The 24,617-nt window shown below is 36.4% G+C and overlaps 1 protein-coding gene across 2 annotated transcripts in view; it reads left to right on the top strand.

The window, feature by feature from the left end:
- The window catches only part of BABAM2 (BRISC and BRCA1 A complex member 2), a 156,833-nt gene that overhangs the window by 13,871 nt on the left and 118,345 nt on the right, over window positions 1-24,617 (top strand). The window contains exons 2-4 of one of the 2 annotated variants that reach the window (XM_031059247.1): window positions 3,361-3,437; window positions 8,115-8,196; window positions 15,999-16,093. In XM_031059247.1, the coding sequence (XP_030915107.1) occupies window positions 3,417-3,437; window positions 8,115-8,196; window positions 15,999-16,093 (198 nt within the window). In that variant the 5' untranslated portion in view covers window positions 3,361-3,416. The remainder of the gene's footprint in view (window positions 1-3,360; window positions 3,438-8,114; window positions 8,197-15,998; window positions 16,094-24,617) is intronic. The other variant, XM_031059243.1, reaches the window with a different exon arrangement.

Below are 24,617 nucleotides of genomic sequence, written 5' to 3'. Positions count from 1 at the left end.
AGTTTTCTTATGTAAAATATTGATGTTACTTAGATAAATAAATGCAAACAAGTGTAAGATTTTTCCATGAATAAAGAGGGAGACAGCACACCTATATATCATAAGATAGAGCCAGCTTAGGACATTAATTTTCAACATGAGGTATTATTGTTCTGTATGTCCATTCCCTCTAAAGAAAGGACAACAAATAATCTTTAAAAGACTTAGTTATAAGTCATTATTAAGTGTTATTTTTATGTACACCACATTAAGGAAAGGATCACACTTCCAAAAACCAAAAGTCTTAAATTTTGTAGAAGACAGAAGTCATGTGTCAGGGTCAGACATGTATCTAATTTTATGAGGTTCTGTGTGTTAAGGAAATTCAAGCAGGAGATAATGTCCATAGTCAGGCCATTACTTGGGGCTTTCTGTTGAAATGAGGTCACACATAGACTCCTACATGTACCAAAGTTTTGGTTTGCCTTAGGAGTTTTGTTCTTTCGCTGTTTATACTAAAAAGAAACTGCCTCCTTTCAAATGGATGTATATAATATTTCTGCTTGGTTGCTCAGCCTATTGCAGTTATTGAAGTCTCTTGTGCAGCCCAGCCAGAGCAATCTGGGGGGAAAAAAATGTTAATACTGTCACTTTCTATCATTTCTAGACCAATAAAATTAAAAACATCTCTAGTACAGTATAATAATATAGGAGAAGCACTTAGTATTGCTTTTAGGGACATTTACCATTAAATAAAGCTTTTATTTTAATGTTAAAGAATATTATACTTTCCGTAAGTATTTCCAAATGGCCCATTGTGCTAAAAGAATAGATTGTAGGGTATTTGCAGGATCAGAAATTTTTGTGTCTGTTGAAAAGCTAACAACAGTGTAATTTTGATGGTATTTGAGAAATGTCTCAGACTGTGACCTGTGATACTTTGAAAGAAATTTTCATTAAATATTAAATGATGTTGCAGAGATATTTTAGAACTTGAAAAGGGTTTTTTATGGTGCACTTTTTTTTTTTTTTTGTATGCTTCCTAGAATTGGCCTAATACCTGTTGTAAGCCATAGAAATTATTTGGAAGTAGCTGATAATGTCTGTATAGCTCTTAAATTCATCCACAGCCATTAAAATGCCCTAACAGTGGGCACTCCCATTTTGCTGTTCTCACCTATTAAAAAAGTGCATCTTGAAAAATAATTATATTCTCTTGTTTCTGTTGTACTAGTGATCCAATATTTTGTATTTTTAAGTTGATTTACTCCCAGTGAGGCTGGTGATGCTCACTTTTTTTTATTGGCCCTACCCAGATGAAATTTAAAGATAAATAGTGTGCAACCATTAAATCAAAACATATTTCAGCTTTGGTCTTTATGTCTAACATGCTGTATTCCCTTTCACGTTTGCATCATCAGCAGGTTTCACAAAGCATCATTTCTCTTCCATCATCAGTCTTTCAATAAAATGTGAAGTATTATTCCAGCAGAAGAAAACCGAGTCAGGTCATTCTTCCTGGATGAAGCAAGATGTAAACTAATCCTTTTTTGAAACTTGCTTTCCATTCAAGTCTGTGCTTACCTGATAGTAGATAATTTATATCTAAATTATGTCTTTCTAGATTGCTTCTCGTGATACTCTCACAAGATGTTGCAAAAACCTTTCTAAGGCAAAGACAGGACAAGATAGATGTGTTTCTTCCTTTTGATTTGAAAGGACAGTTATCTAATTTCTATAGTGATTGAGAAAAAATATGGTGTATTCTTGCTGAATCAGTGTAGGCTGTTAACTGCATGTGGCTCTTAATTGTATCTGCCTTAGATTCTAGCTGCACATAAGTGGTTTGCTTATGTTTTCTAGTATTTTTGTGGAAACTCCATTTAAGTTCATTGATCTGTAGTTTCATGGGTGCTTCTTTTTGAGGAAGCTACATGCAGGCACGAATTTGACTGTAGTAAGTATAGCTCACTGAATAGAAACAGTCTGAAGTTAGTGCATATGGTTTCCGTAACTTGCAAGCGAAAGAGGAAAAGAGACTGTAGAGCCAGGACCTGAGATAAATGGCTCTCTGAACTATTTTGAGTATGTGAACGAGAATTAAGATTGTTCCATTTGCCCTGATGCTTCTTGTGCAGTGGGAGAGATAGAGTTGCAGGAGTTATGATGTTTTTTCTGATAAGGTAGGATCAGAATTTTGGACAATTTTCTGGCCTACCCACCTTACTGCTTTTGGCTGTGTGTATAGCCCAGTAAATGTGGGTTTTCTTTCAATATGTTGTCAGTGGTGTGTATTAGAGCTCTACCAGTGATCTGAGTTTAGTCAAGTTATTTTACCTTTGTCTACCTTTCTTATCACTCACTGTTTTTCCTAGATTTGATCAGTATGGCTTTGATTTTTAGGTGGCTTGCAACAGTTGTCCTGGGGCTATGAACAGTTCTCAGTAATGTTAGGCTGGCAAGAAGATTCAGGGCTATCAAGATCCCTAAAACCATAAAGCAATGAACTTCTAAGGGCTTCCAGTGTTTCTGTCCTGGTAATCATCATATGCCCAGCAGCCCACAGCAGAGAGACCATTCCTGCCAGTGAAACAATAAATGTCCCTGTTTCTTGTTTTGCAGCTGAGATTTTGAGATTTTTTTATTTGTGAATTTTGATCTATGACTTAAAGGCTATGAAAAAGTTGATCATGTCTGGCCCAAGCACTAAACAGTTTTCCAGTGACTTTTCTATTCATGAAGTACTCACCACCATGAAGTCTGGCTGCTGTTCCGGTGCTCCTGATAAACAGGAGAGTCACAGACCAAAAACATAACATGCTCAGTTGTTACAGCCTCAGGTAGCTGATTCTGAAACTTGCCTGCTTGAAGGCTACTGTGAGACTTTTCCTCAAGTGAAAACTTTAATGTTATGATAGGTAAAAAAATAATAAATGTTAGTGACTTAAAATTAAGATTGATCCCAGTTATATGGGTGGTAGGGATAGAGAGCAGGTAACCACGTTACTGTGACATACAGAGTTGTGACTTGAAAAATTGTATACAAAGTGGGGAACGTGATGGCTTTGACTGACTAATTGAGAGCATTCTGATTACACATTCAAACCAGAGCATTTTGCATGTATGTTTTCTTTTTAAAATGGGAGAAAGTTGGCACAAATCCTAACATTTCTTATGCTATTGTGAGAACTGCTGATCAAAAGAGAATGGGCCTCCTGCATCTTTCCTCTTTTTCTTCTTTCTCAGAATCATAAGGATGAGTATTTCTAGTAGTCACAGTATCTTTGCTATTAGTCATTTTTATCCTGTAGAATAATGTTAGTGTTTGCTACCATCTGTAACTGCTTAGCACATTCTTTCTTCTCTTATCTTCATTTTTAGCTGCACATCCTTGACCCCTGGACCCAGCTGTGATCGTTTTAAACTACATATCCCTTATGCAGGAGAAACACTCAAATGTAAGTTAAAAAATCTTGCAGCTGCATCTTGGCTTTTCTTTCAGTGTTCCATGTCCCACTAACTTTCCAGTGTGTCTGTCTAACTTTGTGAGTTTTGAGATACATGTCTTTATTGTTTTCTCTTAAAGCTTCAGTTCCAAGAACACGCAACCATCAGGAACGTGTAATATTTAAGATAAATTTAAAGGCTTCTGTGAGACTACTGTTTTGAAGAATGTGTTCTAAAAGTTACAACCTGATATTTCTAATAAAATGTTATGACTAAGATAATCTCATGACCATTTTTAGATTCATTTGTAAGTTGTATATGTTTTGTGTTGTTTCTTTGTGTCTCTTTTAGGAATAATTCTTTATTAAGCTCCAATAAAAGATGTTAGTCTGCTATTTTATTAGGTATCTTTAAACAATGACTGGTATAATTGACCAGATCAGAGAAATGTGAATTTGATTTCTCTGATTTAGTGGTATTGTTAAATCATCTTTATGCTTAGAGAACCTGTAGACAACTAATTCATTTGCCCACTCTTAGTGTGTGTTCTGTTTGTTTTAGTTTGTGGGTTTTTTTCCACAGGTTTAAAATAAAATTTACTTTTGTATATTTTTAGAAGGTAACATTTTCTAAACTTGAACTGCTGAAAAATGATTGTGTTGTTTTTATCTCTAACAACTAAAAAATGAGAGAGGATGAAGAATTTCAGATAAAGTAAAATTAAAGGCTTGGCATTTCTGGTTTTAGGACAACTCTGGTAAAGCCATGCCTAGAGTACTGTGTCCAGTTCTGCTCTGTCTGTTACCAGAGCAACATGGACATATGTAGGGAGATAGAATATAAGAAAATATAGTTCAGAAAGTAATCTTACCCCTAAGGAGTTGCAGCTGGGTCAATTATCAAAGATTAGGTATAGGCCTGACTTTAACAGGCCGCAGCTGTAACCAATGAGAAGAAGAGTGCTATAAAAGAGTGGGGTGGCTGGTTGAGAAGGGAACTGGAGTCAGTTGGCTGCTTTGTGGAGAAGAAAGGGTCAGTGCTCTGAGGAGCTGCTCACAAGAAACATCAAGAAGGTATGAAGCTTTTGTGATAAGGAGACAACAGTATGGAACCCCTGCAATAAGATGACAACAGACACACTGCAATGAGTACAGCAAAAGATTACAAAGATGATGAAGAACTGGAGGATTTGTTGTATGAGGAGAGGCCAAAATAGCTGGGGCTTCTTAAGAAAAGAAGGCTCAGGGCAAATCTCACCAATGTTTATAAATACCTGATGGGGATAAATTAAGAAGCCTGGCTCTTCTCAGTGGTGGTCACTGAAGGGAAATGGTCACAAATTGAAATGTAGAAAATTCCATTCAAACGCAATAAAAACTCTTTTGCAAGGGTGGTCAAAAAGTAGAACAGATTGTGCTCAGAGCTTGTCTAGTTTGTGTATCTCCATCTTTGGGGCTGTTCAGAACCCAGCTGGGCGCGACCCTGAATAATCTCCCCTGTTTGCCCTGAGCTGAGGGATTAGACTAGGCAGTCTCCAGTGGTGCTGTCCAGCCCCAGCTATCCTGTGAGTCTATGAAAGTGTGCTGTCTGGAGGAGCAGGTGCTTGGTGTGAACAGAAATGGTAAGCATTTAAAACGCTGCTTTGATAGTATCCATCTAGACTGCACCATACACATGCTGTAGCTTTCCAAGACATTTTATGTATTAAGAATTTTATTGTATTCCTTCTGCAGTTTTTTTCTTTGGTTGTTGTTTTTTTACACTATGTCATGCACTGGAAGTCCTTATCCTTTATGAACAGAAACCAGCACAATTAAGCTCCTTATGTTCTAGAAGTACATTAAAGCTTCCTTTTGGCACCTGTAAGGAAAGTTGTCTTTCTCATAAGTTGATCTAGAAGCTTACTTAGGTGTTTAAGAGAGAAGCCATGCTCATGTATCGGCCTACTATAGCTATTTTGACTTTTCTAAATATATGAAATTATGGCTCAAGAGGATTACCAATTATTTTTTCTCATAGAATAAAATTCGGATATTTAAGTCCTAGCTAGTAATTATTTTAAGACAAAAGAAGTGGTTCTGCATTTGTTCAGAAGTCTTGTGAGTAGTATCTGTATTGTATGAAACAAACTGCCCTCCCAGGTAGACCTTTTATTTTAAATATTGTTAAAATGTGTAGTAAACTTAACCTGTTGAGTCTTGATGTGTAGTGGATTCCACTTGAGTCTTGTTTGATGACCATGAGCAAGTCAAAATATGTTTCATTGAATGGCATGCTTTATAGAGTGGTATCAAGTTCTATGGAATTGTCTTATCTTATGCAGGGCTGCGTTTGTACATTCTGAGAGATGTAAGTTTTATTTCAGGTAGAGGCTGAAGCTGTTCCTGATTCATAAAAGAAAATGGATAGACTAAAATGCCCATATGCAAGTGCACAGCCATAAAAACTATATTCATATATTAAATGACTGTAGTCCAGTTAAAGCACCTAGAAATATGATTATGGAATATGCATTAAATTAAATTTCAGTATCAAGAAATCTGGGGTTTTTTTCTCCAGTGTTCTTATATTTTTTATATCATATACACAATTAAAGGGAAAAAACCTACAGAGCATGTTATGTATTTTAACAAAGACAACTGAAAATGCTGTAAACAAGTTTATCTTTTTCAGAGGTGTCTAATAATAGCTGTGAATTCAAGTAATAATAATCCTCCACATTTCAGTGTTACATATTTGAAAATGCTGTGAATCATTAAGTGTCACAGCATGTGGAATAAATAGTGATGTGAGCAGATTCAAGAAAGCTTTAATAATTTTGTGTTTAGATCTGTAATGATGGCAGGGGAAGACAGACATAGTGTGCGAACAGAGATGTTTAGATATTTTATTGTAGGCTGTTGCTAGATATGTTATCTTTCAAGGGCAGAATATTTCTGCAAAGGAAAATTGCGAAATGTGCCAGAATAAAAAGATTGGCTGAACGCATTCAGGATCTCTAGTGTATGGGTTCAGATGTGGTACCAAATAGAGGCTGAAGTGTGTAGTTCCTTTGTGGTTTGACTTGCATCCTCTTTGCAACAGATTAGGTCTTTGCATATCATCAATCATAACCGCTGCCACTGCACGGGCACCCTTGTAGCAATGCCAGTGTGTTGGAAACTGTGCAGCTTTAGGGAAGTGTAAGTGCAATCCTGTTTTCCAAAAGACCAGAAAGTTCACAGCTTCTCAAAAAAGGAGGAAGTGTACTTGCAGGCAAGTCTAACTATCTGTAGTGTAAAATAATTGTTTTTTAAACTTTGGTAGGAGCAAACATGTTGTGACTTCACAGTGGCTTGTTGGCTGTGTAATGGGCTTTTTTTAGGATGTCACGTTCACCTTACTTTTGCATGTATGAAGAGATGCTGGAATGTTACTGAAGAGTAATGAATGACTGAAGAGTTACTCAGCTCCAGCCAGGGACTTTGGAGATACCCACAGTTTTATACTGGAGAAAATACTATGCCAGTGTTCAAGATAAACTAATTGTCATACTAGATTGTCTTCCATCGCTCTTCAAGTCATGCTTTCAGGGAGACACTTTTATTTTATTTTCTTCTGTAAGGGAAATAAGTTGTTTTTGCTTGTTTTCATGGTGGGAATATTTAGAAAACTTGAGCCTAGTCTTCCTTGACTGTCAGTTGAAATGTGAGATGGCCATATTCTTTTTATTAGTTCATCCAGTACTCAGTGTTGTTGCATGAAACTCCATGTTTTCTCTGTATTTGAGTTTTTCAGAGTTCTTAATTGGAGTTTTCATTTCAGGAAGACTGTCTGGAATATCCTGTAAGAGATTGAATCTGTATTTCTAGAACAAAACTTACTTTGTGCAGTATGCAGAGGTATACTTTATTGCTAACTGGACCACAGTATTTGCTTAGAAAAGTTCAGTATCCTTTAGGATGAAGTATTTGTGTATTTTGAAGTGAAGTGTTCTGTAACTCTTGCAGATATTTCAGTCTTAGTTGATAAAACATCAATGCAGATATTAGCAGAAGTTGTCAGAATAAGCAGAGTTATAAGCTGCAATAGTCTTTATAATTAAAACATGCCATTTAGAATAAAATTGCAAATTTTTTCCAGAAATCCTTGGAATATCTTGGGTTTGGCTTTTCTTTTCCACTCAAGCTTTCATTGCTGCTTGCTAGGGAATCTGACCTTTTTTTTTTTTTTTGCTTTTGCTCTTCACATTTTCTTTTTCAGGCACTGATGCCTCCTTCCCTCTCTGACCTTGAGGGCTGTCATCTGGAATTTCACAGTGATTAAACAATGAGTTGCCCTTGCAATGCTACTGTTCTCTGCGGCCTCTTGAACTCTAGTATTTTCATCTTCTGTCTGATTTTCGCTGTTTTTATGTGAGTGGATTATGTCTCTGGGTTCTACTGCCACCATTTTGGTTTCCTTGATCCTGAAGAACATTTCTTTTGTCTCATTTGAAGCTTAGTTTTTAATTTTTTGCTTCTGCTTTTTGTTTGTTGGATTATTACTCTTTTTGGTTATGGGCCTTAAAGGAGGAAATCAGTCTTGATGCCTAACCAGTCTAAAAATATAGCCCATAATACATGGTACAAAATTTCATCTGTTTTTACTCCTGTGATGGAACTCTTTCAGTAATTTCATCCAGTCTTCTTGTGGATTTCTATTTTAAGGAAGTAATTAAGAAGAAACAAAAAGATAAATGTAGAGAACAGCCCGACCTCCTTATTGTCCCTTTAAAGGCCGCTTTGCCAAGTAAGTTGCTAAACACTTGTTTATTGTGCCAATAAACAATTGTAAAAATGATTTTTGAAATTACTGTAAGATCTAAGACTCTCATAAGTATGTTGCTGCAGTGCATGTGTGTTTTTTGCACCGTTAGGTTATTTTACACAGGCTGTATTTAGGTGGAGGCTCTTACAAGAAGGACTTCCTGGTTGCTCTAATTCAGATTATACTTAGGTGTTATCCTTACCTGTGTGATAAATGTCTTTTTTTAGGGTCATGCAATTTACCAAAGATTTTTCCAGGCAATGTGTTTTCTGAAGTTTGGCTGAGTCTTGCTTTACGTGGCAGGAGTAATAAATCTTTTTCTCTCAGTAACCTGTTTGTTAACTAATGACAGTACCTAATGAGAGTGTCAAGAGAGTCTAATCTTATTTGTTCTTTGAATACAAAGATTACAACAGTATTTCCCCCTTTAAAATAATCACTTTCCTCTTACTTGGGTTCTTTGTTCACTTTTTCTTATGTTCTAGACTTCTCTTGAGCAAGTAAATTACAGAAGATTTTGCAGTTGTAAGTCCTAGTGTATTTCTTCATCAAGAGAAGTGACCTTAGAATTATCTATGTACAAGTGTGGACTTAGAGAGGCTTAAAAGATTTTATGTTAGTCCTCCACAGTGGTATTCCTATAATACCTTGCTACCTTGCTCTTTCCTCCTTTTTTCACCTGTTTGGGCTGCACATACTGGTGGTGGTCTCAGGTCCATTTGCTTGAATCTATTTATCCTTTGCCTTCATCTTTCCTTTTCTCACCTACGCGGTGTTTCTGTTTTAATTTCTTCAGTGTTGCCTGGCTTTAATTTCTACCAATATCTTAACCTATCATGAATTATCTGTTGTTCTCATCTTTGTCCACTTCAATTCTAGTACTAAGATTTCTGAGAAAGCAGTTGCCCAGCTACAGAACTGCAAGTTACTGAGATTGTCTTGATGTCTTCTTGCTCAGCTTGGGATCCAGTTTACTTAATTATACTTCATTTTTACAGTTTTTCCCACTTCACAAAAATACAGACTTCCTGTAGTCTTACAGCTCTTTTTTTTTCCTCCTACAGCAACATTTGTCAGTGGACGTTAAAGAAAAAAATGACCCATACCTGCACCTCTTTGTCAAAGAATGAAAATAACACCCTGCAAATTCATCCTATATATTTCTTTCTTCTGTTGGAAAAGTGGGACTTGATTCACGAACCTAACTAGAGGCGTCTTAACGCTGAGGTTCCCAAGAATGCCTTGCTTGGCCTTTTCAGCTTCTGACCCACAGGGCACTGATCTCTCTGAAAACCATGTACTATAGCTGCTGTAAATGTGCCCTGAGGCATCTCAAATGAGACTAAACAACTTGGTTTAATGAGCTGCACCTAGTTCATGGAGAGTTGGTCTTCCACGTCCTTGTGTGCAGTGGAGTAGCTAGAATTTCTTCTGGAGTGTCACAGAGGTGCTGAGAAGTTGGTTTGTTTTTTTCTAATGCAATCAAATAATTTTTTTTTTCAAATTGTCCTTCTATTATGAGATGGTTTTGAGTCTTTAAGCTGACTTTTCTGCCTTTCCTTTTCTGATATCTTGATTTGCACATCACATCAGAAATTAAGCTCAAAAACAGCCTTTATTTGGGAGCAGAATAGCCTGTCAGCAGCAGTACCACAGCAAAGTAGAATTACTCATGTATCTTTATTCAATAGTAGTAGTAGGTTTGTATGTAACAAGTTTTATTGTAATTTCAGGAACTAATCTTTCTTGCCAACCAATTAGAAAGGGCTTCTATAGGTATTATATTACTGTTTTTGACTGAAAGCCTGCAGAACAAATTCTTTAGCATGGAATTCACTGACAAGGGTTCCAGGTAGGTCTGCATTTAGTTAATTTAAATCCTTTCATACTACTGACTTAGTGTCTTGGTTGCAGGTTGTAGTGAGTGACTGATTACTTTTGTATTTGTAAAGACAATCAAAGCTGGCTGGTTTAGGTAAGAATTTGTTTATAGAAGAGACTGATCAGTAGTTTTTGTCTACAGTTTGCATGGCTACTAGAAGAGACAGGTTGAATTTTGAATTGATGAATAATATAATTCTACTGGTTTTTCCTTTTTAATACTCAACAGGAGCACTTGGTGTATTTTCCCAGAACTCATTCTGCACATAGTTTGGGCTCTTGCTTCAGCAGTTGCCTTATTATCTGTGAATGCGTTTTGTGATCAAGTTGCATTTGCATTTTTTAAAAACCAAATGGGTTGATCTCTTTCATAGCAAATTCCATTCAAATTGGTCTTATTCTGGGTTGCAGTGGCCACACATGTTTATTCTACATACTTAGTGCTGATTTAGAAATTCTTGGTGTCAAAAGAAACTGAAGCATATAGATATGTTTTCAGAAGTAGAGTTTGGGAAGTTAACTGGTGGACTGCTTCCTAATTTTGCTGCTGTTGGTTAAACAGGGATGTTAATGCTGCGGCACTCGTAGCATAACATTTTTCAGTACTACAAATTTATAGTATAAAAAAGAATAAAAATACCCCAAAATGAAGTTACCAGGAGAGGAAGAACTGGATAGGCCAGTGGAAAGAGATTGTAGGGATTTTAGAAATTTCTCCTTTTCTTGCTGAGATACACCTGTCTTACTTGTAGTCAATTCTTATTCCTCTGTTAGATTTGCTTATGCATTTTGATAGATGAGAAAAGAGCAGACCATGTGAATTTTAGAAGAAATTATAGATTTAAGTAGTAATATTTCTGTCTTTTTGTCTGTGGGGAGCAAATTAACTTTTCTTTTGAAGTTCTGTGAAGTAAAACATTTCAGCATTTAATGCTGCTTGCCTGAGGATAAAGAAAGGGAGAGAAAGTAATATTTTTGGATAACTGGAAATGTAATTCCATCAAAGTAATTATTGGCTGGTATATCTACAACAATGAGGAGTGTGAAGGTTTTGCTTGCCTTGCTCTTACACTGGAATAGTCATGGTCAGTAGTACTGTGGAGCACCACACAGCTGGCCTTCCATCAAGGGGAAAAGGACAAACAGAGTTGAAACATATGCAAAACTAGAAACTTGTGCTGGAAATGCAAGGAAAAGGGTATTTGTGTCATCTGGGTGAGAAGAGCAGAAACTGCAGGACTCTATTGATTTTTCATTTTTTTTTCCTCTAAGGTTAGAATGGTAAATGTTCACAAACTCTTAAGCATGGTAATTTTGCAAATTACTTTATTGGTTAAAAGTGTTACTTTTATTTACCTCAGTTATATTTGAAGAGGGTAAGCCACAGATAATATCATGAAAGCATTAAATATAGTACTTGTTATAAAAATGGCTATTTCTAGTAGGTCAAGACAAACTGTTAACTTGTGATTCAAAACATTTAGCACCTTATATTTTGTAAGCTTACTGCAGAGGCTAGTGTTAATATTTGTGTGAAGTAAAACCAGATTTGCGTTGGCTGTTGTGATTGTTTAAATACCTTTTATTGGAGTGTAATGAAGCATGTTTTAGTTACACGTCACAGCCCTGCCAAGCAAACTGATAACTGCAGTTTTAGTTTCTCTGGGTTTTGATATTTAACAAGAACAAAACTCAGCTTTAGGATCCTCTTAATCTGTAGTCTGATTTGTTACTGTGTGATTTGCTGCTGTAATTTAGGAAAATAGCTCATGCTCATAGTTGCGAATGGGGTAAACACCTTCGTTGGTGCCTAAGCCTTTTAGGGTCACAGGTGTTACCTTTTCTGTTCTAGTATGTAAATTAAGCAAGACATAAGTGATACTGTATGGAACGGGAAAGCACAGAACAGAAAAGTTGGAGAGACTGGGGGTGATGTGTATGGATGTCTGATATGGTTAAAAAAAAGGTTATTTTTTCTTTTGTTTTAGGAAATAGTTGAACATCTTTGGATTCATGGCAGAAGTGAGACTTAATAGAATAAGATTTGACAGAGGGAATGGTTTTTTTTCATTTTTAAATATGTTAAAAATTTGTTCTAAGGTCAAATCTTTAATAGTAAGATGTTGTTTTTAACTTCCAGAATGAAAGCCACTGATGATAGAAAATCACTGCTCTTTTCTAACTGTTAATATTGAAGTGGAAACAACATTTTGTTCTGTACTTCTTTGTCTCTATTAAATTGTCAGCTGGCCTGTGTGAGGTTAGATTGTAGCAGAATAAATTAAGGTTTATATTTGGCTAAGAGCTTATGGTACTGTAGGAAGGAGGGCATAAAGGATACATTTCTGTTCAGTTAGAATGTAAGAGCAATGGCATCATTTTTCATTTCTGTAGGGTTGTAGAATATTTTGAGTATGGTCTCAGCAATAGTTGGTTTTGTGAATGTATAATTAACAGGCATTGAACTACTAGTTTTATTTATTCTGAAGCCTGGAGAACCTATCTATTTTTCCTATAGTGTATTCAATTTCCAGAAGGCCACATTTTATATAGCTAATCTTGATATACATATTGGCATTAATATTGGTACATTTGGTCTCAAAGTGACTTTAATTGAAAGGACTTGGGAATTTGGATTTGAGTCATGTTTACCCTGGACAAGTAGAAACAATTTTAGCAATTACAAATAATTATGAGTAACAGAAAATCAAATATCACAATGTTAATTTTTACTCTGGATTCTCTCCATTCTACCTGAATAGGTTGTTGGTATCAGTAGGTCATGAATGTCGCAGACATCCTTTTCACTAAAATCCTTTCTTTAGGATTTTTCCTGCTGAAGTTGAGCAGTTCAGCAACAAGATGTAAACAATAGATTGTCTGCTGCTGTGGAATGCAACAGGTGGATCTGTGATTCATCTGGTGTGGATGTTTTGGTTCAGTGACCAGTCACAGTAGAGCTAGCTTTCAGAGTTTGTCAAGGCCAGCTCATGTGTTACCATTCTTTCCTTTCTATTCTTAGGTAGCTTAGCAGCTTCTGGAAAATCTCCTTTCTTTTTAGTCTAGTATACTATATGTATATATCATAAAATAATAAATCAAGCCTTCTTATGATGGAGTCAGATCTACATCTCTTCCATCACCCCAAAAACCCGTGCAACCACCATCGCAAATGAACACTTCTAAAATGCAAACATCTGTATAGTTGGTCATTCATTGTGGATAAGGACTCATAATGTCACTGATATTTAGTGGAAGAAGGTGTCTGACAGAAGGCCTAAAGAACAAATATGAGCATGTGAGATAGGTAATAGATTGGTTTGTCCAGCTGCAACTTGATGTACCTGACCTTGGTGTGACCACACGTTGCAGCTGAGTGGTCAGAAGAGGATCCCGTGTCCAAATGTCCCTGATCCCCCAGCACGAATCATTGCCTGGAATGTGCAACTGACCTGAACTCCAAATTGTTAAAGTTTACCACCTAGCGTGTTAAACTCATGATGCCAGCTTTAATTTACTGTTATATTGAGCACTGCATATAATGGTGTTCTAGGAGCTGTTGTGAGTTCACTCTGTGAAAGGAAAGAGTTTGTGCCTACTTGTACCTCCAAGTGGCACCTACTGCCACAGCTCTGCTGAGGTTCACCCCTTACTGTGCAGCTCGTAGAGGTGGATATGGTTTATTGCCAATCTCACTACTCAAGCAGAGTGTTGAAGCTGCCTCGTGATGTAGGGTTCTGTAATAGTTTTTCACTTCTCAAGTATGGAGGTGTAACATCAAAAATACGCTGTTATTTTGATCCTTCTTTTAGTCTAAGCAGCTTTTTTTAGTATGTGTGTAGTTGGAGTGCAGCTCTTAAGTGAGCTGAGCAGTAGATACATCTTATCTACTCTGTTTCACCAGCTCTGTTAAAGGAGGAATGCAGAGAATGAAAAGCATGCAGCCAGCACCTGCACTATGAAAAGTGTGTGCTAAATGAGTTACTTAGCATCATGTAGGAGCATGGCACCAGCGCAGGTACAGACAGTCCTTTCCTTTGGAGTAGCATTGGACTGTCTAAGTCATGAGCCAGCCGTTATCATTGGGCTGTTTTCTGAGTTACTCATAACTCATATTCATGCCCCTTTCAAAACTCAGGAAAATAATGTATTAAGGTGAATCTCCTTCAGTACATAACCTGAAGTTCACTGCTCTTTATGTAGGAATTGATGAGGTTGTTGAAAGGAGCCATGCATGACATTTTAATTGCAGTAAATATCAAGAAAAGTGTTGTAGTGTTGTGTCATGGTGGTGTAGGAACTACCCAACCTAGTAAACATCAACTTTTTTGAATTCATCAGTGCTGTATTACAGTTTAGGCTAATCTAGCAATTATTTTTTCTTACTTAATATAGATGCATTTCCTGTTGCAATTTTATGCCTTTTCCTCCGGGACTGGTGCACATTTCATTCTTTTAAATGAAATTGAAATTAAATGAAAGGTTTTATTTTTATTTTGAGTGTGTTGGGAATTTTAACTGGCAGACTTCTGCTATTTTCTGCATCCCATACTTACACGTGCTCCTGACAGCTGTGAAAGGAGGGTGGGAGTGTGGACAGGAGAAACCCACACTGTGCTCTACTCGTCGCATGATCAGTGACTTTGTGATTTGGAGCCATACTGTAGAGAATACTTACTCCAGACTGGCCAGTGGCTTCTTGCTCATGAGCCTTCATCCCCTGCAATTAATCTTCATGGCATCCTTGCTTCCAACTAAGGCCAAGTTTACAGAATATCCGCAATTAAAACTGTCATGTTAAATGCCTTGAGATGGTGACGCCACTGAGCCAAGCAATGTGGCTTTGCAAGATTTGTTCATCTAATGCTTTTCTCCAGTTCTGCATTCACAGTTTTTTAAGAAATAAAAAGTGGTATAACTTTCTCTGAACAGAATTGTTTATAAGGATTACTATACTGGTTTTACTTTGCTGTGTGGGTTTTAAATGAGTCGTAACACATAGTAGACAGTTTTTTTCTAATGTCTCCTACCTCATAAATCTGTTTTATGCAAAAGCTCAGTTATTCTTTCATACTGTCATAAGGAATGATGGGGAGGTAGACAAGTAAGGCTAGAAACACTTATTTTCATTTTTAATTTTTTTTTCTTGAACAGTGGGTGGATTTTTTTGAAAGCTCAGATGCATATGACCACCTCTTGATCTATATGAACTCTGAAGTATGTGTACTAGTGAAATACTAGAACCCAAATTTCCTTTAATTGCATATCTTGTGACACTGGCAAGATGAAAGCTCAGTGCCAAGCTGTGATGAAGTCTTGTATTTTCAGTTAATTTTCATCTCTCCATTTAAATGTGCAATACTGCATTTCTCTTGGCCGGAATTTGGGTAGTTGGAATGGTTCCTATTGAACTGTGTATTCTTCCTTCTAAGAGTTGGCAGTGGTGAGGAGAAGAGAGGGAGTAAGTGCTACTAATTTTTAAAAGCTCTGGTATTTTGAAAGTTGTGAACTTTAGTAGTTTGCAATTGACTTTTAATAGAACACAGCCATCTAAATATGGTACTTTTTATTAAAACAAGATCACTTTTCTAACTCAGTGTTTTGAGGCACTCCTCAATAGTATTCAAATTGCAATTTGAGATACAAAGCAATAATGTATTTTATGTTTCATTGCTTGCAGAGGAGGAAGCAGCTGCGCCTCAGGAATTTGACTTCATCTCCCAAAACATCTGATGCTTATTTTGCATGTGAATTTTTGTAAAAATTATATGGATATATACATGAAATATATGTAATGTAGCTGTCAAATTCTGTGTTTAAAAATGTCTGTTGTATGTGATTATTTTTTATTTATAAGCACATATATAAAAGTGCAAACCATGTTTCCATTTGTTGCTTTTCAGGGGATATAATTTTTAATGCTCACTATCCTGACCTACCACCAGATTTTATCTTTGGAGAGGATGCTGAGTTTTTGCCAGATCCTTCTGCCTTGCATGTAAGTACTTTACTATTTGAGAACCTTACACCTTGTAGAGATACTTTGCTTTTGTAGCATAGCTTCAGGAACAGGAATTTTATAACAATCCAAAATAAAAAATAAATACGCCTCTTATCGCACTGGTATTTTGAGTGTAAACACATTGCTTTCTAAAGTGATTTAAAGTTGAATTTGTTGCTTTCTAAAGTTGAATTTAAAGTTAAAATGGGGGGAAGGAGGAGGCGGTGCAAAGTTTAAAACATTTTAATCAAGACAATATTACCATTTACTTTAACTTTAGTTACTTAGACTATCTGTAAAAATATGTCTATTTAATATATGACCATCTTAAATGACCTGTCTCAGAAAAATAGTTCATAAATTGTCTTTAAAAGCCTTTATCTGTAAAATAAATTTGTGTAATATGGTGTCACATTGTTTTCTGTTGAGGAAGGATGTGTCGAGTTAATATGTTATTAGAACCACTGCATTAAAGAAAGCTATATGCTCATGTGTGTTAGGGTTATCTAGACAAAGAAATTAATTTCTAAAAGATGGGAGGAACAGAAATTAATGAGAAAATACTTTTATACAGCCTTGTTACTACTGAAGGAGAAACACCACAACCTGAAACCAGACATTTTGTTCACTAGTCACAGTTAGCCTCAAGTAGTAAAGCCTTGTTTGAAGAAGCTATCAGTGTTTATGCTTTTACAATACTTGTCCCTCTCAAAACTTGCTAATGAGGTAGTGCAGAGCCCTCACCTGCAGCTCCTCTTGTGCTTTATGAGCACATCCCCAGAGGTGCCCAAAGGAAGTCAGTGGCTGTCGTGCTGTGGTACGGGTGTCATGATGGAGGTTGAACATGTCCTTGATGTGTGACATGACAAGTGCTGGGTTTTGGTTTTACCTTTCACTTCATAGTAAGTTATATACAAGAATCAGAAGAATTAGTTTTAATAATTCTTTTTAGTGTAACTAACAGAACTTTAAAAAGGCAATTGCCATATTTCTTTTCTTCTCCTGGTCACTTTGCTGTTAAGCTCACAAACTCCTTTGGGTAGGAGGCATGGTGCTGATGAACAGCTATTTCATTATGCTACTTTTTAGAAAAGGTTTTTCTTTCTTTGGCAGTTCTAGAATTGTTTTCACACTCCTTTACCAATTCTATCTTCCTCTTTTTCTCATTTGTTTCACAACCTTCACAATCATACAACCTCCTGAGAAGTGTTCACATTAGCAACTACTTTTTATAGTTGATATTCAAAGAAGAGAAGCACCTTTTAATGTACTGGAAAACAGAAATTAATAACAAATAGCAAATGAAACAGAAAATAATTTGGGGCATCTTGCAGAAATGCTGTTTAGATGGAGAAGCTTGCTGAGAGCGGTACAGTGCCATATTTCTCATGTGAAAAGAAGTCACTAACAGTTGTGATCTGCAGGAAAACCTGCAAAGATAAAAACATCCTTATTTTTCTTTCTTTCTTACATTGTTCATTAATGATGCTTTTTTTCGGAGTGTTGCTTTTCTTCTGCCTAAGCACAGAAAAAACTTCTTGTCTTTTTTGTTGGAAAGCAACTTGAAAGAGCCATTTGCTCTTGATACACAATGAGTTATTAACTGGCCTATTAGAAAGTAATTAGAACAAACCAAAGAAGAAATCTGCAAGCCAACAGTGTTCCTTTGCTCATTATGCCTTGCTGAAGCATTCACTATGTAAATGTAACCTTCAGTTTGTCCTGATGGTATTGGACGATGTTATTCCCACCTTGCAGCTGTGGTCTACATAGTATTCCTTTACTTTTGCATTCACTGTTTAAAGTTCCATATGGTTTGTAGATTTTTTCTTCAGAATGTTGCATCAACAATAACTTGCTTGTTATGCGAAGTCTTTGAATGGCTCCCTTTTTTCCAGAAATGTGAGAGCTGTTTAATGAAGCTAATTTTAACTGAATTCTAAGATATTAGCAGAATTCTTAAATATGTTAACATAGCTGTCTGCTGACTAGAAGTCAAATACAGATTAGCACATTGACCATAATTCAGTGCTTTTAATCTTGAGCAGTCTTCAGATACTTCTGATGCAACAGTTCCTGGCAATCCAAACAGAATCTACCATGCACAAAAGCATGTAGATGTTATTCAATGAGGAGCACAGTCTCAAAGTAAGTAATATGTGCCATGGAAGCTGTGGGAATTCTGACATTGAGCCTGCATGCACTGGTCTCATCTGTCTGAGTGTCTTGTTTTTTAAGAAGTCATCACATGTTGTTAGATGGCTTGAGTCAGGCATTATGCTTAGCATGAAAGGAGAACCAGGTACTCCAGATTCCTCGGGCTCGTGTGGCTCTAATGGAGGCTGTCAGTAGGCATCCCCAAGACATTTGAATGGCTATGTTGCAGATTGTTTCAGTTTCCATGGCCATGGGCAGAGCCTCCAGTTAGGTTTTCATCTGAGCATGGTAATAGGTGTTCAGTTAAGCAGCTGTTAGCCAGACAGCTAAAGCAAGATTCCAGAAATACTGCATTCTAAAAAGTGAATGCTGTCAAGGAGTAGTTCATATTTTGGGGGTTTTATTTATTTATTTATTTTCCCCAGAGAATTCCTGAATTATTAGACCAGTATTTCAGCAGTAGGACTGGGCACTCTTGTTTTATAAGCAGGGCTAATGCTTTCTTGAATGGATACTGCAATTGCAGAATCAAGTTGAAAATGCTCATTGAAATTTAGCTTTGCTTTTATGTCTTGCACAAACATTAAAGTCACTTGGATTTGAAACTCAGCTTGAGTCTCAAGTTAGCACTGCAAAGTATGTGCTTGGTTGCATGTCTTACCAGCAGTGGTCACTCTGCTGGTCGTGGGGTCTAATTGTGTGCATGCTGATCTTGCCAATGATGTCAGCATTGCAGAGCACTTCAACAAGGGGCAAGTGGTCCTTTTGGTTTGTTGTACAGTTTTAATTACAGTCAAGGGACCAAATTCTTTAGGTTGGTGGTGCTGTTCATGCTCAAAGAGTTATTAGAAAGAAACATTTTTACATTTTGTTGTCATTAAGAATGTTTTCCTATCAAATGCATTTGATACTTGTATGTATAGTATGCATAAATAAAATCAGCTTCTTAGAATGTAAATAGAAAAGTTCTTTCCTGCTCTAGTGTTTATTCATTTTGGATGACAAGTATTAGAAATGTATTTTAAAAACAACCTATGATTCACTCCGTTCTGATTAAAAATTCAGTTGGCACACAACAAGATTAGTGATTGTGTACGGATGAGATTAATTTGGAGCTCATTACCATGACGCCAGTTTGAGTAACAAGAATTGTTTGTTATGTTAGCCTAGTTGATTGTTAATGTGAGCCAGTTAATAGCTGAAGTGCTTATTCAAAATGTTAACCCCGTTTTTCCAATGATTTTGAATTATATTCTGTTTGGCCAAGAGGATGCAATAGAAGTATAAGCAAGGTAACTGTCAGTTCAAGGAAATGGGTATCTTAATATTATACTTCAGGTCTGCAGCTAGTCTTGCCAGAATTATTCTGGCCACCCATTGGTATCAAAAAGGCTTCAGTAGCCTTAGTGGGAATGGAGGCAAGAGAACATGAGCATTTCCTGAAGCCTACTAAGTGCTGAATATGTCCTTGTGGGCTAGTATATGGCATATTCCTTGTGGGAATACTTAGTGCTGCGTTTGCATGAGAGAAAGATGCTGTCATCACAGACCTTCAGAGAATAGGCTGCTGCAGTTCTCATGCCCATACCTAGCATTGGGAGGATTGTTTTCCCTTGTGTAATTGTTGATATAGAGTACAGATTTCAGTCACTATGGAGTTAATTCAGCTCATTGTGCTACTCAAGTGTATTGGCTGTCACACTCTATATCTTGTGTAGACCAATGTTTGTTTTTAAGTTCTTGTATTTGTGCTTATTAGACTCATTTGGCTATATGAGGACTACCATGAAGGTTGTATTTTTTCTGTGTCTGTTCAAAGTCTTAAATCATTATTTCTGTTGGTTGCTGAGTTAGCTTTTAATGTGTAGTGAAGAAATCCTTTAAATATCCTGCTCTGCCTTGATTTTTATTTATTTAGTCAGGTGCATGAGACACATGTTTAACAGTGTCAGTTGTCCCCCTGCTCACAGTAGCTCCAAAAAAGCTCAAACACCCCTTATATTAACTAATGCTGTTTGAACTATTTTGTTCTAAAAAGTCTCTCAGTTGTGTTGTTAGCAAGGATTCAGCTGTTATGTGTTCTAGTGTGAGAGCTCCCCATAAGGGTAATGAGTTTGCTGGTTTTGGAGTGTGATTTTAAAATATAAAGTCACAGCAGTGGGTTCTGCTTGTCTGAGAAATGCAGGGGTGAGTTCAACCTGTTTAGCTCTTTTGTGTGCTCTATTTCAAATGGCAGCAGCAGATTTCATTCTTGGACCCCCTAACCTGCTGCTCTTGTAATGAAAGCCTTAAATTACTTCAACTTCAGTTGAACTTGCGGAATTTAAGTGAAACGGAATGCAGAATTGGATCCTTCAACTTATTAGAATTCCTTATTTTGAACGACTTTATATTCCCATTTATTGTGTTCATTTTTCAACCATGTCTTGACTTTATATGTTAATGTATGTTTTGATTATTTATAATCCCATGTTATTTAACATTTAATTTTCTGAAACAAACATTAATTCTGCAAACTTTTTATTCCTGTCCCTCTCTATTGATCCTACCTATTTGTATATATGGGGAATGCAGGTTTGCGTGCACACGTGTATATGTGTGTAAATATATATATGCATATAGTCACTGCAGCCTTGCTGAAGTTTGTCTGGTATTGATAGGCAATGGAAAAAAAATCACATATTATACCATCAGAGAAGTAATTTATTCAGGAACATTCCCAAGGACTTTTTGACTTGTTGGCAGTTAGGGTATACATTTTGTTCACGTTTTTGAACAATAGAAATATAGCACTGCAGCATTCCTTTTAAAGCCAGATCTGAAAAAATATAATTTTGAATGTATTTTGATCTGGTTTTGATGTCTGAGCTCCACACTGTTCTTCAGGGAGTCACAAAATCACAGAATACTTAAGATTGGAAGGGCTGTCTGGTGATGATCTGATTCAGCCCCTCTGCCAAGTTGAGTAGATACTGGATTTAAAATGAGAAATCCCCAAAAGAGGATTCTGGCTGGGAATCCTCTCCTGGTGTAGCCTGGCCAGCTTGACTGCAGCATGTGTGAGGCCAGCATTCAGGAGGTCCTTCTGAGAAGTCACACGGTGCTGAGAGCAAGTGTTAGGATTATCTGTGCAGACATGTGGCAAAAAATGCAGTCCAGTAGAAGGAGTTCAAGGGGATGACAGGAAAGGTTTTCCTCTCAACTTTCCATCTTTGAGTCCATCAAAACCTTTCTACGCTGGGAGATTATTCATTTTTCTCCTTGTTTTAGCCTTCTTAATTTCTCTTGCAGCCTTTCGTTTTTGTCCCTTTTGTCTAGAGTTGTTATTGTTTTAGGGCTGAGAGATGGTTAGACACATATTCATGTGTAGTCATTGTATATATTTACCTCACTTTCTTTTTGCCAAACTTCAGCATTTCTTACCACAGTTTATACAACATGGCTTTCTATCTCAAAGCATAAGCAGAAGAGAATATGCTGAGGTTAAAAGTTGTGCTTTACTTAATTGCAGCATTTTGGCTCAACTTTTCACCTAGAATCCAGAAATTAAAAGAAAGAAAAATCTATAATTTGATAATACTTCTTTAATTTCAAGGGAGCAAAATATCTGTTAAGCTAGGTAGTTTTGCCTTTCTTGCTTAAATCTTGCTAGTGTAGAAGGCAAAATGAATTCCATTTGTTTTGTAAAGGGCTCCAGGGGGAAACATTGGCTTTCATTTTTCGGCACAAGCTTCTCTGATAATGCAATTTCTCCCTAGAATATGAAAAAATAGAGAATATTAGCTTTTAAAATATAGTATTTCAGTCCAGGAGAGACTGGTTTTTGGAGAGCATTAGGAATGTGCATGGACATTTGACTGAAGGATGGAAAAGTGGGAGAAAATGTTTTTCTGCCATACTAAATAAAGTGCATGCAATGAAGGACTTAATCATTGTGCACTAGTAAAATAGGGGGAGAAAACATTTATGGTTTTCCATTCAGAGCATTGTTTTAGGAAAAAATATTTATTTGTAATTTGAGTTTGACCATATTTTTCATGGTCATAGATTTAGATGGGCCAGAAGCTTGGACCAGAATAACAGGATGCTTGAATCTTAATGTAAAATGTTGAAAAAGATGTTTAGGCTTGCATGTCTTTCCTTTGCAGGAAATACAGTCCTTGCTAGTGGTAAAGTTTGTATAATGAATTCCTGCAAATCATTCACTTTTGAGCCAATAACTCATACCAGATATATAAAGCTGGATATCCCAAGCCAGACATATGAAAACAGAACATCTTTTAGGTGGAAGTTTGGGAGTACAATGATAATTTGTTGGCATTTATAATTCTTTAATGTAGACAAGCAAAGTGGTAATGTACTTCTATTTTTGATTCAGTTTATTAATGTATAATCATTCTTTACTTGAGCAGTATTTTTTTAAAAATACTGAGAAAAGTATTATCAGAAAAACTAGTGAAAAATGGAAGGATTCTGGCCCTTATGTCTGGTGTTACTGTCACAATACACTGCTTTCTTACAAGAACTCTAGAAACAGTAAAGAAATGGCATGTCTTGAAGGCTACAGCTTGTTAGCTTGGTAGAAACACATTTACAAGGGGTTTGGTTAGGGGTGGGGGTTTTTTTGAAAGAAAAGTCTGACTCTAGGACAGTCTTTCTGAATTGAGAATACATTTAAATTCTGTGTAGTATGCCCATTGAATTCACATTGATGTGCTATTATAATTAATTTTTCTGTAGAGGAAGTTGGTCATTGCTTATGGATGTTCAAGTAGAAAAAACTTTTAAATTAACTGATTACAGAAGGACAGTTAGAAATGGTCTTTCTGTCTAATAATGCAGTTTTGTATTTGATTTAATTCTGGCTTGTGAATTGCATTATAATTGATAATTGCACTTTTCTCCAATGAAATTAGTTTAAGTTTGGTACCCTGAAGGTTCTTTTCTCCAGAAGAGATTGTTGGGGCAAAGAAATAAATGTCTTTGCACTCAGGTGATTTTCAAAAGATCTATTCATTTCCCCAAATGGAGGAGGGCTGAAGATACATTTTCTTTCCTTTTTGTCAGTTTAAGTTTCAGCCTATATTTGTTTCAAAACCTCTCTGTTTTACTCATTCTTGACATTATTTTACATCTGTGTTCCCTTGCTATCTTCTACTTCAGTTCCTCAGGCATATCTGCTTTTTTTTAGAGATAACTACAGAAATATAATTCAAATTTAGTCAGCATCTTGAGTCTTTTGTTTGCAGTGTAAGTGTTCATACAGTTTTACATGAACTCTGCTGTATACCCATCTTTCCAGAGATGCAGTTTTTGTTTTCATAAAGGAACCAAATGAGTGTTCTCATGCTTTTTTTTGAGAAGAGAGAACTAATGTGCAATAATTTTTTCTGGTATGGTAAAGAAATAATTTTGATTTCTAATATCTTACAATTTACACAATGGTATTTTGTGTTTTCTTTAGGGACTGTATTTTAAAGGTCCTACAGTACAGATGTGAAAATAAAGATGGCAATACTGCTCTCACAGCAGTGAGATCCACCTTGTGATACATTGATTTTAATTTGTAGGATTTTGGAAGGGGGAGAATGGTTACAAGAAAACAGTTCTGCATGTGCAGATAAATGCTCAAGGGATGTTAGTGGATGCTATCCAAAACATTAGCTGTAAAGGTTCTGCCTTTTTGCTGTAGCTAAAATTACTTGTGTTGACAGGAAAGGAAAAAGCCACAAGAGCTGATAAGAGTGAAAGACTTGCTATTTGAAAGGGACTCTTGAGGTGAAGCATTGACAGTGGTCTGTTCTCTGCTCCACTGAGGGTCTGAGGAGTTGAGGTCTGTTCACACTGCCATCAGGGCATGGTAAGTGAGTCTTTAGGGAAAAGATGCATGTGCCTATATCTTGTGGGGGAATTTTTCTTGTCTTCAGGCTTTGTTCCTTTTACTTGCCATGTCTAGTTAAATATGTATACCTGGTAGACAACTCCCAGGGGAAAAAAAGTGCAGTGTACTCATGTGGAGAAGCTAATAATTAGTGCATTGGATTCACTAACCCAGAATTAAGAAATTCCTTCTTGGATCAGGTAAAGGTATCATCTGCTTTGAGAGAGGTATGCTGAGAGATCTGTAAAGAAACAAAACTTGCTCTAATTCCTTAGCAAAGCAGGACAAGAAATGCTTATGCATGTCAAGTCTTTAGGAGATTAATCAGATAGTAGGCAGTTGTAGATTTTAAGGATCTGATTATCTTCTAAGAGAGGTCTGTGGGAGAAACAAGCAGACTCTTTTAGGAACAGTGCACAACATAAAAATGTTCTCCTGGGCTCAGCTTCACAGATTCTGGATTTCCTGAATACTCTTAACTTA

The sequence above is a fragment of the Geospiza fortis genome, unplaced genomic scaffold, assembly GCF_000277835.1.
Source record: "Geospiza fortis unplaced genomic scaffold, GeoFor_1.0 scaffold41, whole genome shotgun sequence".
NCBI lineage: Eukaryota > Metazoa > Chordata > Aves > Passeriformes > Thraupidae > Geospiza > Geospiza fortis.
The sequence above is the reverse complement of the archived record's forward strand: the minus strand, read 5'-3'. Positions and strand labels throughout refer to the sequence as shown.